Here is a 16,516-nt window from a genome sequence, read left to right as displayed (position 1 = left end):
TGGAACCCCGGAGCTTATGGAGAAAGCCTGATGTCTTTTCCCTCCTGGGTAGCTCATGCTGTTGTGGTCAGCTGGCTGTTGTGTGTGGGCACTCTCAGATGGTACCAGTTAACCTTCAGTAGTACCCAGCTGTAGAAGTGACCCCTCAAAAGCCTTTCTTTCCCTCAGGAAAGGGATGAAACATCATAAACTGGGTACCGGATGTGCTTTACTTTGGTTGGGGCTTTGTGGTTGTTAACTTTCCTTTGGATCTTTGGTTAAAGGGCTGTTTTACATCTCATATTTTACATTTATTTCAGATGATTGAAACTAATGATATTTCAGAAGAAAAGATAAAGATGAAGCAGACTATGGAAGGTATGAAATGTTATTGTTTTTTCTTGGAACACCCTATTCTAGTGACTCATGTGCCTTCCCTTCCTCTGGCTTTCTGCTCTTGCCTGGACAGCCACATGGAAGGGGCTTAGGTAGCCATTTCATCTCTCAGATTTTGCTTGATGGCGTTTGTTGTCTGGCTCCTTTTTTCCTTCTAATCTGACTGAGCATATGCAGGGGTGGATGTTTCTACTTGTGTTACACGCTCACCATGCAGATGGTGCAGGTTGGAGACAGATCTGGGGAAATGGGCACACTTCCATCCCTGAGTTTTACAGCAGGTAAAATCCAGACATTCAATGTAATTTGTTCACAGGAGAGGACTGCTAATGGTAGATGGTAATGTGACTGGCTTAAAATAATGGGGTTTACTTTTGTTTCTTAAGCTTACTATAAATCAAATCCATCCTTTTAACAAAACATGGAATTCATGCACTCGGAAAATTTGTATAAAGTAGCTTTGAAACTGAACTGCACTCAGTCTCCCTTACAGAGAGGGTAAGCTGTAACCCCTGGTCTGAGCAACAGCAGGCCTGGTAAGGTTAGATCTGGCTGACCCAGCTGGTCTCTGTTGGGAGCGATGTCCTACCGCACCGCTGTGCCTGGCATACACTTCTGGGTGGCTGTGAGGGATTCAGGGCTGTTCCAAGACATGTGAGGTGCTGACGGATCATATTTTCCCTTGCTCGTTCCCGGGAGACTCTTTATTTCATCGTTCTTCGTTAGAGTCGGTTTTTTAGCAGAAAACATTATCGGTGTAGGTCACAAAGATGATCTCTAAAGAACTAACTTGTCACTTCTCTTTTCAAATGGCATTTGGCTTATGGTGGTGTAGCTTCTTCTCAACAGCTAGTGGTTGTGTAGCTTTTTTTCTCACCTCTAAGGAGTCTGTTCTCTGCAAAGCCCTTGCTGAAGTCCTGCTGAGGAGGTAGCAACCTAAACGGAGGTTACTGGGAACTTTTACTGGCTTAAACTTCTCTTAATAGGAACTTGGTTTAGAGCATCCCTCCAGCTGTTTGTGGATTCAGAGAGTGTTTTGTCCTATTTCCCTCTGCCCGCAGTGCTAGGTGGGCATTGTCTAGTTGGCCTCATCGCTGTCTCTGCAGGTGCAGGATTGTGTGTGCTGTACCAAGTTGTGTGCTGGTTGGCAGGTAATTCCTGCCTCGCGAGGGCAGAGCGTAACTAGGTCCAGCAGCCGCTCCTTTTCAAATGGTCCCTCAGTCCGTGTGTGTGTTGTTCCACACTGAATAAGACGTATGTTGATGGACTAACACCAGCCAGTTCAGGTGAGCCACAAAAGCATCATACTTCAAATCTACAGCTCTGTTTGAGTGTGGAAATGCGTCAGTTCCAGAAAACATGTAATTTAAAAACTGTCTCTGCCTTCCAGTGTAGGAGGTAACACAAAGAAATGTGTTGAAATTTTATTGCAGTTTGTTTGTTTGGTTGGTTTTTTTACCTCCCCTCCCTTGTGGTTGCTTTTTAAGCCTGTCCAATATGTCTGTGTATCCTGCCTTCTAACGCCTGGATGGCGGTGAGACGCAGCGCGAAACACACGTTAGCTGTCTCCTGCCGCATCTCTGCTGATGGGAGCGTACCACCACCTTGGTTCTCTGACCCGTGCCGTCCTCGTGATACCACCCTGATGTGCACAAAGCATTTTCCAAGCTTCTAATCTTTGTGTTTTCGTTTCATTCTCCCACAGACCTCCAAGACAAGCTGAGTAAAAGAGACAAAGAGGTGTCATCTCTGGTGTCCCAGACCGAAACTCTAAGGGCCCAAGTAAGTGGTAAGTTTCCCTAATCCAGTGCTGGTGGGAGATAGGTGTTTCCCTGCTCTTCCTCTGCAAGCAGAAAAAAATGGAGCTGGATGTGGTGTTTCTGAGATCTCCCCTTAAATAGGGCCAGATCCAGAGCTAACCAGGTCTACGCTGTTAGGAGCGGGAATTGGGAAAAGGCAAAAAGCAGGATGTAAGTAAAGGACTAAGTGACCTTTTTTTCCCCTTGTGTCCTCTGCTTCTTGTAGCTTTGGAAAATAAATGCAAAATGGCAGAAAAGAAGGCAGATTCAGTATTAAAAGAAAAGAAGAGACTGGAAAGTGAACTGGAAGCCTTGACCAGGAAAACACACGATGCTTCAGGGCAACTGGTCTTGATTAGCCAGGAGCTGCTCAAGAAGGAAAGGTCAGTCTGAAGGACGGAGCTGGAGACAGGAGGCTCTGTGTGTGTTTGTGTTCGTTCAGGGTGCTGTAATTAACCAACAAAACAAACCTAGAGGTTGAATTGAAGTCCAGCACTTAGCTTTCCTGTTTAGAGATACTCACACGGGAGCTTGGTTAATATCAGGTGCTATGGATTATAAAAATGCCTGTCCTTTCACCGTTCACCAGGAGCTTCAAGAGACAGCTCAGTGCCCACGTAGATGCGGAGTGAAGTAATCTACAGGCCAGCAAAGCTGGCTGCTGCCCTGCTCTGGTGCACGATGCCCAGTGCATGTCCCAGTCTCTTTAAAGCCAGTGCGGTGGGGAGGACAGGAGATCTGAAGCCCTGAAGCAGCGGGAGTTGGGTCAGGTTTGCTCACTGGGCTTCTGTGGATCTGTAGCAAAGGTGGGAGAGAGGGCAGCAGGACTCCAGTGCCAGTGGTGTCTGGCATATGGAAATGTCTTCACCTTCTTGTGCTGCTTCTTCCAGGAGCCTGAACGAGCTGAGAGCATTGTTACTGGAGGCAAACCGGCACTCGCCTGGGCCAGAGCGGGATCTGAGCCGGGAGGTGCACAAAGCCGAGTGGCGGCTGAAGGAACAGAAGCTCAAAGATGACATCAAGGGGCTGCGAGAGAAACTGGTTGTGCTGGTGAGGGCACTAAAACCTCTCCTGGCCTTGGCCTAGGGGCTGGAGGGTTTCTATCCCTTCACCTTTTCTCCAAGTCTCCATGCTTGCTTTTGTGCCACTGGGGACTTCCCTGACAGCGCCTGTGAGCTGTGGCACCTGATTAAGCACCAAAATTGTCCATCTGTCCTTCTCCAGTGTTTTCCTGTTCCCGCAGGTTTTTAGATCCATGGCTAAATAGGGCTCAAATCTGTGGGAGAAACGCAAGGTCAGTCCGCTACCCCACATTGTTTTACACATTCTCTGACCTAGGAATAAGCGATGTCCTCTAATTCCTGTGTACTTCAGTGTCCTCCAGTGGTTGAAATGTGAATAATTTATTTGAACTCTGCTGGGAATAAATAGGAGCTGCTGCTGGTTGCACTCGATATGATTACCTTTAGAGTTGTGCTCTGACCCCATCTACTGTTGAAATCAAAACGTGGTTGTGTTGAGTTACTGTGGATTTCTGCTTTGCTTAGTTTCTGTAGTTACTGGTTTTAATCTGACATGCTTCTATTTTCCCTTTGCTACATAAGGACAAGGAAAAATCAGTAACGGATCAGAGGCGATACTCCCTGATAGACCCCTCGTCAGAGTCGGAAGTGATCCGGCTGCAGCACCGGCTTGTCAGCACAGAGGATGTGCTGCGCAACGCGCTGGAGCAGGGCCACCAGATGGAGAAGCTCATGGAAGCGATGAGACTTTCCTCCGAGAAATCACAGGTAGAGCATTGACAATCGTTTCCCGGGTCACTCGGCAATCGGCAGTCGTTTCTCTTGGGAAACCTCCTGGGATCTTGCCCTGTGCTGTGGGGGTGATACAGTCCCTCTACTGGAAGCAGCCTGGCAAAACCAGCCAGGGTTCCCATCCCTGGAAACGTTCAAGGCCAGGCTGGATGAGGCTCTGAGCAACCTGATCTGGTTGGGGATGTCCCTGCTCCTTGCAGGGGGGTTGGACTAGATGACTTTTGAAGGTCCCTTCCAACCCTGACCGTTCTATGATTCTATGAAACTTTGTTCTGTCAGATGTAGTTTAAAACTAAGAAAAGCCTTGCTAATGGGTAATTACTGATTATTTTGTGTTCTGCCAGAATGGTTGCTGAATGTGGTTGTTTTGGGGAGAGTTACAGTGTGAGTAACTCTACAATGGTATAAGACTGCATATCCTTGCAGTACAGGCACTTTAGACAGTTGAGGGTTTCTCCCATCTCTGTTCTTTGAGAGGATTGTTTCCTTGCAGTCTGTAAGCAAAAACTTTGGAGGTGGCTGGGAAAATGTTTTCCATTTCTCTAACCAGTTCCTGGAGGCACCTCTGTGTCTGGTCTGGTTTTGCTAATGGACTACGGATTTTCCCATTCCAGTTGCTGTCTTCTCTTCCTGATTTCCTCTGGTCTCCCCTTGTTTCTTCTGACAAAAGAAAAACTGTTTCTAATGTTTGTCTTGCATCCTTCTTCGTGAAATTGAAGGCCGCAAATAACTTGACTCTCCACATTTGCCTTTTCCTGTCTCGTACCTGTGGTGTCTAAGCCTTCACGGCTTCCTCCTGTGAAGTGACCTGTCCCTTGTGCCAAGCTTTGTGCTTCGTGTCCTTTTTCACTCTTCCAGCTCTATTGTCTGCAACCGGGCCATGGCTTTCAGAGCCCAGATGCATCAGTGCTCCTCTTGTAATTGCTCATTTAAATTCTTAGCTGAAAAATATCTTACTCTTGCAGTAATGAGCTACAATTCACATTCAAGCAGACACCTTAGGATAGTACAGAGCAAGCCAGCAGATGCAGAGAATGGGTGGAAAGCTTGTTTTACCTTGTGCAGGTGCAGATATGTTGTGGTAGGTAATCTGGGGGGTGTCAGCTTTTCTCCTTCTCCCACGACACCATCTTCTGTACAGTTTGCAGACACACCAAATGGCTGTTTGTGTTGCAGTAGTACTTGCAGGGAGGCAGTCAGGAGGAAGGTGCGTGGTAAAAATTGCAGCCCTGAAAGCTGTGCTGGCTCAGCTGAGCATCTGCGTGTCACAGACAGTCTCTTTGTATCCTGCAGTGCAGCGGCAGCAGCCGTCTGCCAGCACCAGACAGGACAGCTGTAGTGGTGATGAGAAGTTTGTGGCAGTCCAAGACTTACTGTGATCCTGTCAGTACCTCCAGAGCGACTGCAGCTTCTGCTGAAATTGCTGGGTGTCAAATGAAGATGCATCATGACAACCTCATCTGCTGGAAGCTGTGGGAGGGGTGGGGGAAGCTACTCTGTTTGCTCTAATGCTATGTCCCTTGGGAAAAGGAAATCTTCCCTTTCACATTCCTGTCTCCAGAGGTGGTACAGGTGGTAATTATTCTTCCTCAGCTGTAGAAAATAACTAATCTTACATGAAGTAAGTTGGAATGGGCCTTATGAGGTCAGCTAATCTAAGATGACCTGACCATGCCTAAGAAATCTTGGCGACACAACAAGATAGTATTATGCCTTCAACTACAAACCATGGTACTAAGAGACAGATGGAGAATTAATGCAGGAAGCTAGGCTTCAAACTTCTATTAATGTCAGATTTTCAAAGTGCCTAGTTATAAGGAACTCTGGATCAAAGCTGCCAGTTTTGGTATAGTATCTACTCATCCTTCCCCCTTATTAAGGGGAGTTGTTAACCAGGGACTTTCAGGCTGAGTCTGAGGATGTTGTTGGCCTAAAGAGATTCTGGTGCAATAGTTGGGGAATTGATGGTTCTTCCCTAGAATCACATTTCTGCTGTAACCTGTTCTGCACTACCTTCTGACCTCCCATCTCCTCTCTGACAGCAGCAGCTGTTGCCCAGGGATCTGCCTTGGCATTGCTCTCCCTTTGTCTGCAAAGCCTTGGCTTCACAGCATGCTCAAGAAGGAAATCTCTAATTACCGCAAGCTGCTGCTGCTCTCCCTTCGCAGGCTTGGTCAGCCGCCGTGCCCGGCAGTCCTTGATGTGCGTGGTTGGCCTTGCTGTTGGATGAGGAGGTGCAGGAGCTGGGGGAGCATAGTGGCACTTTACTCCTTGTTGAGTAATTGCTGCCTCGCTGTTTCCATGCCTGCAGCTGCAACGTATTTGTCCTATAACAGAGGAAGAGGATCTTTGCCTTCTCTGTCTCTTGGGAGACTCTCATCTTGCAGCTTTGCAGAAAGTGACAAGGATTTGGCGCTGGGGCCTTTTCTTGGAGAATTTGCAGTTATTGCTCTGGGAGCTTTTGAAATTTAATTTCAAGCGAATTGCACCACTTCGTTCGTTATCGTGACCATGTACCGCGACCAAATTTCAAACCTAATTCCTGGTATCTGAGAGCTGCTCAGTGCACAGCTCGGGTGGGCTGCAGGTGGGATATGTTGCCTTGTGCAAGGGCCGTGAGTGCAGACCCCGAGGCTGAATCACTACGCTGGCACTGTTCCTGCCATCCATCCAGGTAGGATGCACTGCCTGGCAAACAGGTTAGGCTCTCACAGCAGAGCTTGATTTCAATCTCTGCCTGGTTTTTCCTGCCCAAACGAAACCTCTGTCCTGTAGGGTTGATAATGCACCTTCACGATCACGGTAAGAGTTGGACGCTGGGGAGCTGGGACTCCTGTAATGATGGGTTTTAAAGTTTGCAGTCTTGTCTCCCCGTAATGTCTGGTTTTGCTGCCGTAAGCAATTCACCAACAACTGTGAATCTGATTACCAAGAGCCAAGCAACTGACATCCGGCACGCTGTGACTTCAGGCTGCAGCTTTCTGCTCTTGTTTGTGCCGGTTGTGCTGTCATTTTGAAGCTGAAGGGCTCCATGTTATCCCTGCTAAAGAAACGTTATAAATGTTTAAAAGTTCTTGTGCTTTCTAAAGATAGAACAGCCTGTCCTGGCTGCCAGTCTCATCCCCAGAGACGGGAAATGGGGAATGGCAAATGTTCTTTTCACTGCGGGGATGTTCGCTGTGCCATGCTCTGCAGCTAACGCAGCCCTTGACTTGAGGGTTTGTTTGTCAGGATTTAAGAGTCAGAAGAAGTGAAGAGCGGGTCTGTGTCTGTCAGGTACTTGGGGGATGTTCTGTAGCTGGGAAGGTTGCAGTCCGACACGAGAATTGGGCTAGGGTGCAGACGGCAGGAAGCTCCTTGCCAAAGTTGGGGTGGGATTTTTGCATTCTCCTTTCCTTCTGTGGAGCGGGCTGCTAAGGAAGGAGCTGGCAGTCCTGCCAGATCTCAGCACTGGCAGGCAAACCGCTGGGCTCTGCGTCCCTCTTCAGTAAGCGTTGTCTGTTCTCTGTTGCAGAGTGTTGGAAATTCAGGGTCTGCTAACGGGATTCACCAGCAGGACAAATCCCACAAGCAAGAGGTAAGTTAGAGGCAGAATGTTGTGACTGCTTCGCGTGGTGTCTCACCTGCTGTGCTGGGGACAGCTCTTGGGTGGAGGCGGTTCAGCCAGCAAAGCTTGACCCTGTCATTTTCACAGGGAAAGCAAGGGGCTTTGCGCAACTCCAGTTCCCAAGCACAATGGGAACGTCACCTTAGCATCAAAACCATGTGAAGCCATCAGGAAGGTGCTGGTGGGATCCACACTGAGGTGCAATGGGCACTTGCTCTGGGAGAAGCAGCGGGGAGGGAGTTTCCGTTCAGAGTCCTGTGTTGATGCCTGTACAGCTCCTCTCCTGACAGCACCAGCTAGAGTCTGCTTGGTCTCACATCTCTGCCATCCTCTTTACCTGGGTGGCATTCATGGGACGTGCTGTCCTGGTCTCCCATGTTTTTCATGATCTGTAGCCTCAGATCTCATCTCCGCACGGCCAGGCTGGCCAGCCCCAGGAAGAGGCAACGTGACCTACTGGGCAGAGCAGTGGGTCAGGGCATGTCAGGCTGGAGTTCTCTACTCCTGGCATCTGACACTGTGCCTCAGTTTCCCCTCCTGTAAAAAGACCTCTCTGCTTGCTCTTGTTTTGCCTAACAAGGTGTTTTTTGGTTTTTGTTTGTTTTGTTTTGTTTTTTTCTTCAGGAGAAGCTCTGATAGAGAAGAGGTGAAGAGGATCATTTCATGCCAGTATCAGCTCCTGTGCACAGTCAGGAAAAACATTACCCCATCCGGCTTTAGCACTTCCAAAAGACTCAGACACAGTATTTTCACTCTAAATCAGGACAATGTTTATAATGTACTAACTGATGTAATCAGGACAATCCTGGAGTCCAGTTTTCCAAGACAGCCATTGTTCCAGGAGGGAGCAGAAAGATCTCTCTGGGTTTGTTTTTTTAACCTGTATTGGTTTTGACTGTGGAATTTGTATTGCTTGAGCTGCCCTTGTCCCACCAGCTGACATGGTCTGGATGACAGCTGCCCCGAACGGTGACTGAAATGTCAGCGAGTCCCAGTGACCCCAAAGGAGCTGCCAAGGGATTTGCTTGTGGTGTTGAACTCCAAAGCGCGTGCCCAGAGGCTGCACTCTTCCCACGTGGTCTGTCCCTTCCCTTCCACCCACCCCAGTGTTTTGAAGGACCTGCACAAGCAAGTGGAACCTGCTGGGCTGACTGGTCACGCTGGCAGACGTAGGCTGAGGAAGACAGGGTGTGGGGACATGTTTCCCTCTTCGCCTTGGAGAAGACGTTGCTGTTCTAGAGCATGGAGGCTGCACTCAGTACTTGTATCATAGCATGTCATGGGAAATAGTCTGGTTTCAGAGGGGTATTTATTTTGTTTCTTGCCCACTGCTGTTTGGGAAGGAGCTTGGGGACAGGCACATGTCGCTCAGGTTGTCCTTCCTTCCTGCAGAGTGATGGCTGAGCAGCTCTGCCGCTGCCCTGGGCCATGGCCAGGCTGCCCAGCATGGTGGTCCTCGCTCCAGTGCGTTTTGTTGGGTTTGTTTTGGGCACAGGACTCCACAGACAGCTGGATCTCGGCGTCACTGGTTCAAGAACTCCACGCTGGCTGCAGTCAGTGTGGGACAGATGCCTTGAGGAGACGGTTCCCTCCTTGCCTGTTTAATTTGACAGCTAATCGGGGAGTGCCTGGCCATTCTCCAGAGCTGTCCTTGGCTCTTCAGTATGATGCCTATCCCCTGCTACTGGGAATGGAGGAGGCTAAGGTGCCGCTGTGTCATGCAGTGGTGGCTGGCTGTGTTCAGTGGGCACAGCAATCCTCTGTGCACGACCTGAGTATGAGCGTTGGGAGCAGAAGAAATCCAAGACTGGAGCCCACAGGGCTGTTGTGTCTGTACGCAGCAGCACAGGCCCAGACAAGGGTCATGTTCCTTCTTCTGAAGGCTTTACTCTTCTCTCTAACTTTACACCGCAGCTCCCACGGGACATTAGGGTGGAGGAAAGGGACAATATGCTCTTAAAGGTGAGAGGGTGTCCAGTTTGGATTCACTGTTCAACACCACAGGGATGAGCCACAGCAATATTTTACCAGGCTTCCCCTGGTGCCTGACCCCTCAGGTCTCCAGAAGCTCCTGTGGTACGATGGGGCATTTGTGAAAGAAGGCCAGACAGAAGAGACCACTGAGAGAGGAGATCTGAGCCAGACCACAGGCAGGTGAACATCACGGCATGGCAGCTTCATGGCTTTTTGCCCTGCTTTCTTAATGAAGTTGTACTACTTTTTTCTTAGTGGGTTATCAAGCTCTTAAATTCCTTGAATGATGGGCAACTTGGGGAAAGGCTTGGGCTTCCTGGCTGCAGTTCTGCCACGAGGAGGACATTGCTGAATCTGGACTGCAACACAATACTGGGCCCTGCTCACTTGGTGCAGGATTAGTGATCTCTCCATCTGTTCCAGGAGAAGACGACAGAAAAAGGTCACTTCAGCAGAGTAAAGCAGGTCAGAAGACACAACTTAGATCTGGTGTGCAGCAGAGCTTGTGATCTAATTGGCTGAAAATAATTCAAGTGGGATCCCATCCTGCCTTGTAGAAGTGCTTAGCACCAGGACTTTCCAAGGGATCATAGCTCTGGTCTCCAAAATCCTTCTGATTGGTGTATTCACCTCCAAAGTGATTTAGGAAAATCCCAGAGGGAGTGTTCATTCTTGCAGCCCACAACAGTGAATGCCCCACTGGGAGCTGCTGTTCTTGAGAACTTAGGGCTGGTGTTTCCCCAAGTGCTTCTGTTGGCTGGATGGTCTCTGAAGTCACCACTGCAGCTCCTGCTGGCTTGAGTGGAGCCAACACCGAGTGCTTCTTGCTGTGCCGCCTGTCTCCAGCTTCCTGGCTGCTTGCAGATGGGAGAGCCCATTCTGGTTTGTACCTGATTTTCCCTGATAGGTCTTCTAGTGACTTGTGACCCACCTGCCTTCATCTGCAGAGGAAAGACACCTGCGTTTTCCACCTCCCTTGATGAACCTTTGGCTCTGCACAGGGCGACATCCCCCAGAAGTGGTTATGGGGACCATGTATTTGGCTCTGTTAAACAGATCCAAAGTTGTCAAGGTGGCAGTGGACCAGGCTGGAGGAGCCTCTGACTCCTCCTTCCTCCCAGGGACCTTCCCCTGTGAGTGGCTCAGACCTGTGGCTCTTCCTGGTCAGCTCAGGTGAGAAGGCAGATGGGTGAGAGTAGGTTAAAGGTGGTGGTGGTGGTGGTGTTCTCTGGCTGTTAATAGCTGTGCTGGTCCCTAAGGATCACCTGGGAGCTGATGGCACTTCTTGGCTTTCTGCAGAGGCTGCGTGGTCTTTGTGTTACAGCAGGGTGAAGCCAGGTCCCCTGTGTCCCCACCATTCTTGGGGTGCAGGTCCATGGGAGCTGCTGCCCAGACAGGACGGATGACACTGTCAACAGGATGTGCTGTCACACGCATCTGGATTTCAGCTCAGCTCTGTATGAAGAGGCCAGGAGAGCATTTGGACACCAAATGGTGTCCAAATTGGGCTTCCTGAGGGCACCTGCCTCTGGCTGGGCCTCTGAGGTTGTACAAGGCCAAACTAGGGACAGACTTGGAAAGGACAAGGAGGAGATTCCCCAGCCCCTCTATTTATTTGTAAGTTTAAGTGCGATTTTTGCCTGTGTGGTGGTGTATAAAGTACTTCACGGTATTTGGTTGTACTGGCTTGGTTCTTCAGGGGAGATTTTCAAGGGCACTGGAGCAGTGAGACACCCACCTCCTGTTGTTGGGCAGGGACTGGTTCCTGTTTGTGCCTTCGCTCCCACTTTGGTTTCAGCCTTCCTCATACCTTCATCCCCAGGAGCTGGTACAGGGGCTGCGTTCTCCCCAGCCCCTCTCCTGGCTTGCGCGTGCCACGCTGGTTTTGCATCCGGACCTGTGACCTTCGTGTCCCTGAGCACCGCTGCAGGGTGGGAGTGGGAGGATCTGCTCAGCATCCCGCTGGAGCCCTCAGCACCAGGGGAAGGACCTCCCCCTGACTGTGAGAGCATCTCTCGGCGACAGCTGCGTTACCCAAGGGTCAGCGATGCTTCGCTGCTGAAGGCTGAGACGCTACCTACTGAAAAAAAGTCTTTGAAGTGGAGACTGCTCCATGTTTAGTGATTTCTTCTGTAACCTTCTAGGCCAAAAGGAAAAGAATCCGTCTTGGTTGGTGATTCCAGCTTTATCCTTCCTACAGCACCCGGAGAGCTGGAGCCAGGGGCAGCACCGCGCCGGTGCTGTGCTGAACCGTGGGTGCCAAGCTGTTGGCCAAAGCTTCACAGCTCTTGCTTGCTGCCGGCGGTTCCTCTGGCTCGCGGTAGAGATGCATGAGGGTTTGACTAAAACAAAAGGATGCAAAGGACACTGTAAAACTTAACAAAAATTCCAGTACTCCATTGTTCAGCAGCTTTAGCAGCTCAGCACTATCTTGTGGGGAATTATTAATACACTAAGCTCCCGTAGGCCTCCTGTAAGCGACCAGAATAAAGATGACACTAGGTGTGTAAATGGCTGATACCTTGTACCCTTACACCATGTATTACACTTTTGTAGCTTAGTCATCTTTTGGCTATTGGATTTTGTTAGTATGATAAAGAAAAAAAAAAACAAAAAAGAAAAGGTTTGACTGCTAATGTCTATTTTGTTATTTGATTAATTTTATTTCTTCCTCTGTACAAAAGCTGTACAAATCTGTCTGTGTAACTCCTGCAGCTCTGTATCCCTGTACCCTGCGCCCTTGTCCTGGCTTGCTGCTGTGGTGAGCTCCTTACTAAACAATAAAATCTGTGGCTGAAGTCGGGTGCCCCGGGGCTCCTGGCTGTGTGTTCCGGGTGGTGAGGGGGGAAGGGGCTGGGGGCGAGGGGCGGCTTTGGCCATTCCTCTTGCCCTGAGCCTGAACAGGGACCTGGTACCCTCAGCAGTTGGGCTCCACTTGTGAACAGCGGAGAGGCTGCAGGCCTGCACTGGCTGCTCTGACGCATTGGGAGCTGGCACTGGCGTTTTCTGCAGCCTATGCTGGAGGTGAGGGTAACCAGACCAAACATCTCCTTCCCAGAGCTCTCCCTGCCTGCTGCTTCAGCTCTCTCCCAAGCCCTGGGGTGATGGTGCTGTTTATTAATCCATGATTATTTTCCCTCCCTGATGCATCCACAACACCCCAGGCGAGGAGTTGCAGGGCTCAGCTCCCTTCACCTCCAGCCTGGCACCTACCCCTCTGAGCGGTGCCGCCTTGATTTTACAGGGGCAGAGACAGTGGCTGGGGCGGCCTCATCCCTTCCAGCTCATTGAAGCCCTGTAGGGAAAAGGAGATTGCCGTGGATTGGTCCTGGGGGGCTGTGGTGGCTGCCAGGGTCGCTGCCAGCCCCATGTGGGGGTCAGGGTTAAGCCACGCTGCTCCCCAGCCCAGCCTCCTGCCCCTCTTCCCCTGTGTTCCCACTGCACACCCATACATATGCTGCTTTTTTTTTTTCTTTTCTTTCTTTTTTTCCCTTGGTACAGCATCTCTTAGTTGGGAATTCCCTTGACTGCCCGTGCCCTGGCTCCCCAGGACCCCGTACACAAAACATCCATCCATCCTCCTGTCTTTTCCTGTGCCCACGGGCTGGAGATCCTTCACAGAAGGGCAGGAGTTTCCTGGTATTGCCAGCCGGTTCAGGCTGTAGGAAAAAAAAACTGGGATGCTTTTTTTCCTTGTTTCCTGGTTGCTTCTTTTCCTGGACTTCTTCAAATTTTCCCATGACCAGGATTACCTGAAAGTTTTAAACTCTTTCTGAATAGCTGGTGAGGTTTGCAGGTGCTCGGTTGATGCCAGAGTAGGTCACGGATGATAAACCCTGGAAACTGCCCCTGCAGCCCTATTCCAGAGCCCTAATGTGGTCTGGACGGTGCTATTTTATTTTTCCGAAGTGTAAGAGTTGTCAAAAACAAAGAACTTGGGCCTTTTTGTTTCCTCACCAGCTCCCTGGCCCTGTGCAGTGCCAAGTCTCAGATCTCCAAAAACAGCTGGGCGCGAGCAGCTGCTCCCGGGTCACTGCGTCCGTGTTTCTGGAGCGGGTGCTGATGGCATCCAGTGCTGCCCTGTGCTTCGCCGTCCTCCAGCGGCTGGAAGGAGAATCGGTGATTTGAACTTTGCTCGGGAGAAATCTCTGGGCACTGGAAGGTCCATCCGGGCTGACCTCTGCGTTGGTGGTGGGCAAGAGGGCGATAAAGTCGTTATTTTCCCTCCCCTTTGTTTTACGAGGATTTGATGTGAGTGAGCGGCAGCATCCTAAGATGCCAAGTGGCTCCAGTGTGGGGTGGTGACTCCTGTCCCGGCTCAGCCCTGGCCCTGTGCTGTTTCAAAGTTGGTGACCCCCTGCCCCGTCGTCCCCTCTTCGCCACCGGGGCTGCCGGCGCGGGGGAGGACGGCTCCAGCGGTGGCTGCAAGATCACCAAACAAGTCCCCTTCACCATCCGATGCTCCTGGAGAGAGGTGCACCCGGGACAGACAGGTTTTTGGGGACAGGAGGCTCTTCCCCAGGAGAGCTGGCAGAAAATAGTGCATTTTCCATCACGCCAGCCCTTCCCTGGGCAAAGGCCGGGAGCACCACATCCCTGCCCAGGGTGGGTGACCCCAGCTCCATCTTTTATGTGGTTCTGCTATAAAATTCATTAATGTGCACGTTTACAAGGAGTGCCCGAGCCCCACTAGTTCCTAGAGATAATGTTGTAGCGCATGCCTTTGTTTGCAGACTACGCATTTCAGTGCGGTGAGGATTCATCATACGGTGAGGATTAATAAAACATGAATTTAAAGATGCCTAAATCGCAGCGGGGAGCGGGTAAGCTCTGCCAACAATAATATTTGCACTGTGTTTCCATCCTAGCATCCAGGAGTGTGGGCCAGAGAGCGGCACTGCTGCACGCGAAGGGATGGGAAGGGGACCTCAACCTGCTCCTTGGGCACGGTGGGTGGTTCGGGAGAGGCCATGGGTGGGATGCCCACCCTCATCCACGTCAGGGCCATCATCCCACCAGGATGCTGTGCTCGTGCCCACGGCTGGGTCTAATCCAGGGGGGGTGAGGTAGGGGTGAGACGTGAGGTGGCCTCTCTGTGCGGGGATGCGTGCAGAGGGGACATCTCTGTGTGGATGTGGCCACCCTGCTCTAACCGCGCATCCTGCGGCCACCCGTGGTCCTGGCCCCAGAGGGTGCGTCCCTTTGGGGTGTCCCCTTGGGAGGGGACGGGTGTACCCGGTCTCTGTGTGGTGCTGGGAGATCTGTGAGCCCCCAAAAGTGCGATTCTGCTTTTGCAGGGGCTGCCCGCGTCCCCTCCCCGCCACGGCTCCAATGCCAGCGCGGCCGGCAGCCCCAGCGCCGAAATCGGGGCCGGGAACGCGCTGCTTCCCTGGCAAGGGTGTTTCCTCCCCGTTTCTTTGCTGCCTAACAAGCATCCTTGTCAAAATAGCTAATTTCCTTCCAGAACAAAAAGTCACCTGAATACATTTGGAAGCCGTATCGCGCTATCAGGGTAATCAGAATTTAATTTGATGCAGTCAAGGCTCTAAAAAGATGTTATCAAGGAGAACATCAAAGCTGGATTCCTGCGCTTGGAAATGCAACTGGAATGCTTAGTCTGGATTTCTATTTTATTGGAGACTTTCAAAATATCAGCCTAAATAACAGAAAATGAATATTAAGAATATTTGCAAATTAATGTCTTTTGTAGCTGAACAAAGGCCACTGTCTAACCTACTTCTTTGCATGTCTGGGACGGCCGCTTATTAAATCCTAATTATACAATTTTGTTGTGTCTAATCACTTCTGCGCTTGCAGGAATTAAACCTGAAGCTCATTTCCCCCGCTTGTCGCACCGCGCTGCTCTTCGGGGGCCCGATCCTGTGGAGGGAGGCTGCTCTGCTCACGCCAGGGGGGCCCCGGGGGTACGGGGACGCGGGGAAGGTGGGGTGAGGGCCTGGGCTCGTCCTTCCTCTCCTCTGCCGGGCGTGTTGTTCCCGGCTCTCGGGACAGCTGAGGAAAAGCTCCAGCTCTCGCTTGTATTCACGTGCAGCGATGTCAGTTTTTTTAAGTACGCCGTCAGAAGGCAGGAAAGCATCGCTGGGCCTTTTGGGTGCCAAAAAGGTTGAAAATGTGACCAAAACGCAGTCTGGAGAGGGGGTGCTCCTTCCCGGGGGGTTTTGTTCCACCTGGGGGGCACGGCTGTGTGACAGCAGCGGTCGGCGCTGGTGGCGGAGCAGCGGCCTCGGCCGCGTTCGCTTCAAACACCGCGATTTCTGCGCCAGGCTCAGGCCCCGTGCTGGCCGGGGTGGCGAGCGGGGGCTGCAGCCCTCGTCCCCCTCTCTTCCTCAGCTCCCCTTTCTGCAGAGCCCCATCCCAAACCCCGACAGCCCCTCCGTGCAGGGGACACGGGGGACAGACCTGTCTCCAGCTTTGGCCCGCGGAAACGTGGCGGGGGGAGGCTTTGGGGGAAAGGAGATTCAGTCAACTTCGTTAGGGAAATAGCACGGATCTTGTGTTCAAACCTTTGAAGTGTTAATTAAAAAGAATTATGCAAAGGAGCGAGGATTTGAAACGTTCATTTGAATCTCAATAAGGCATCCGTATTAAAAATAGCAGCGGAATCGGCTGCAGATATAGCAATTTTGGAGCAAAACGATCCCGGCGTCCCCGGCGCTGTGGGGCGGTGGGTTTGTGCCCCCTCCCCACCCCGAACGGGCGCTGCGGATCGTGGCACAGCCACAGCCTGGGAAACGCTTCTTGCCTGCTACTTAAAGATCTTAAAAGCATTTTCTTTAAAAAAGGACCCAGCGCGGTGCCCAGCTGCAGTGCGTGGGGAGGGAGAGCGGGGTGCAGGGGCTGGTGGGGGGGGTGCAGGGCTGGGGGCACCCGGCATGGGGCACGACCCAGCCCGCAGCCCCCCCCCAGACCCCAAAATGCCCCCCAGT

General features: G+C 51.3%; 1 protein-coding gene across 2 annotated transcripts in view; it reads left to right on the top strand.

Annotated features, from left to right (window-relative positions):
• Window positions 1–12,367, top strand: part of CLIP2 (CAP-Gly domain containing linker protein 2) — a 79,434-nt gene extending 67,067 nt beyond the window's left edge. For both annotated transcript variants that reach the window (XM_086763039.1, XM_086763038.1), the window contains 7 exons: window positions 300–357; window positions 2,081–2,164; window positions 2,401–2,557; window positions 3,065–3,224; window positions 3,779–3,964; window positions 7,503–7,565; window positions 8,220–12,367. In XM_086763039.1, coding sequence (XP_086619165.1) covers window positions 300–357; window positions 2,081–2,164; window positions 2,401–2,557; window positions 3,065–3,224; window positions 3,779–3,964; window positions 7,503–7,565; window positions 8,220–8,231 — 720 coding nt within the window. In that variant the 3' untranslated portion in view covers window positions 8,232–12,367. The remainder of the gene's footprint in view (window positions 1–299; window positions 358–2,080; window positions 2,165–2,400; window positions 2,558–3,064; window positions 3,225–3,778; window positions 3,965–7,502; window positions 7,566–8,219) is intronic.
• The last annotated feature ends 4,149 nt before the right edge of the window (window positions 12,368–16,516 follow it).

This window comes from Chlamydotis macqueenii, chromosome 19 (genome assembly GCF_036417535.1).
Source record: "Chlamydotis macqueenii isolate bChlMac1 chromosome 19, bChlMac1.mat, whole genome shotgun sequence".
In the NCBI taxonomy this organism is placed as follows: domain Eukaryota; kingdom Metazoa; phylum Chordata; class Aves; order Otidiformes; family Otididae; genus Chlamydotis; species Chlamydotis macqueenii.
The sequence above is the reverse complement of the archived record's forward strand: the minus strand, read 5'-3'. Positions and strand labels throughout refer to the sequence as shown.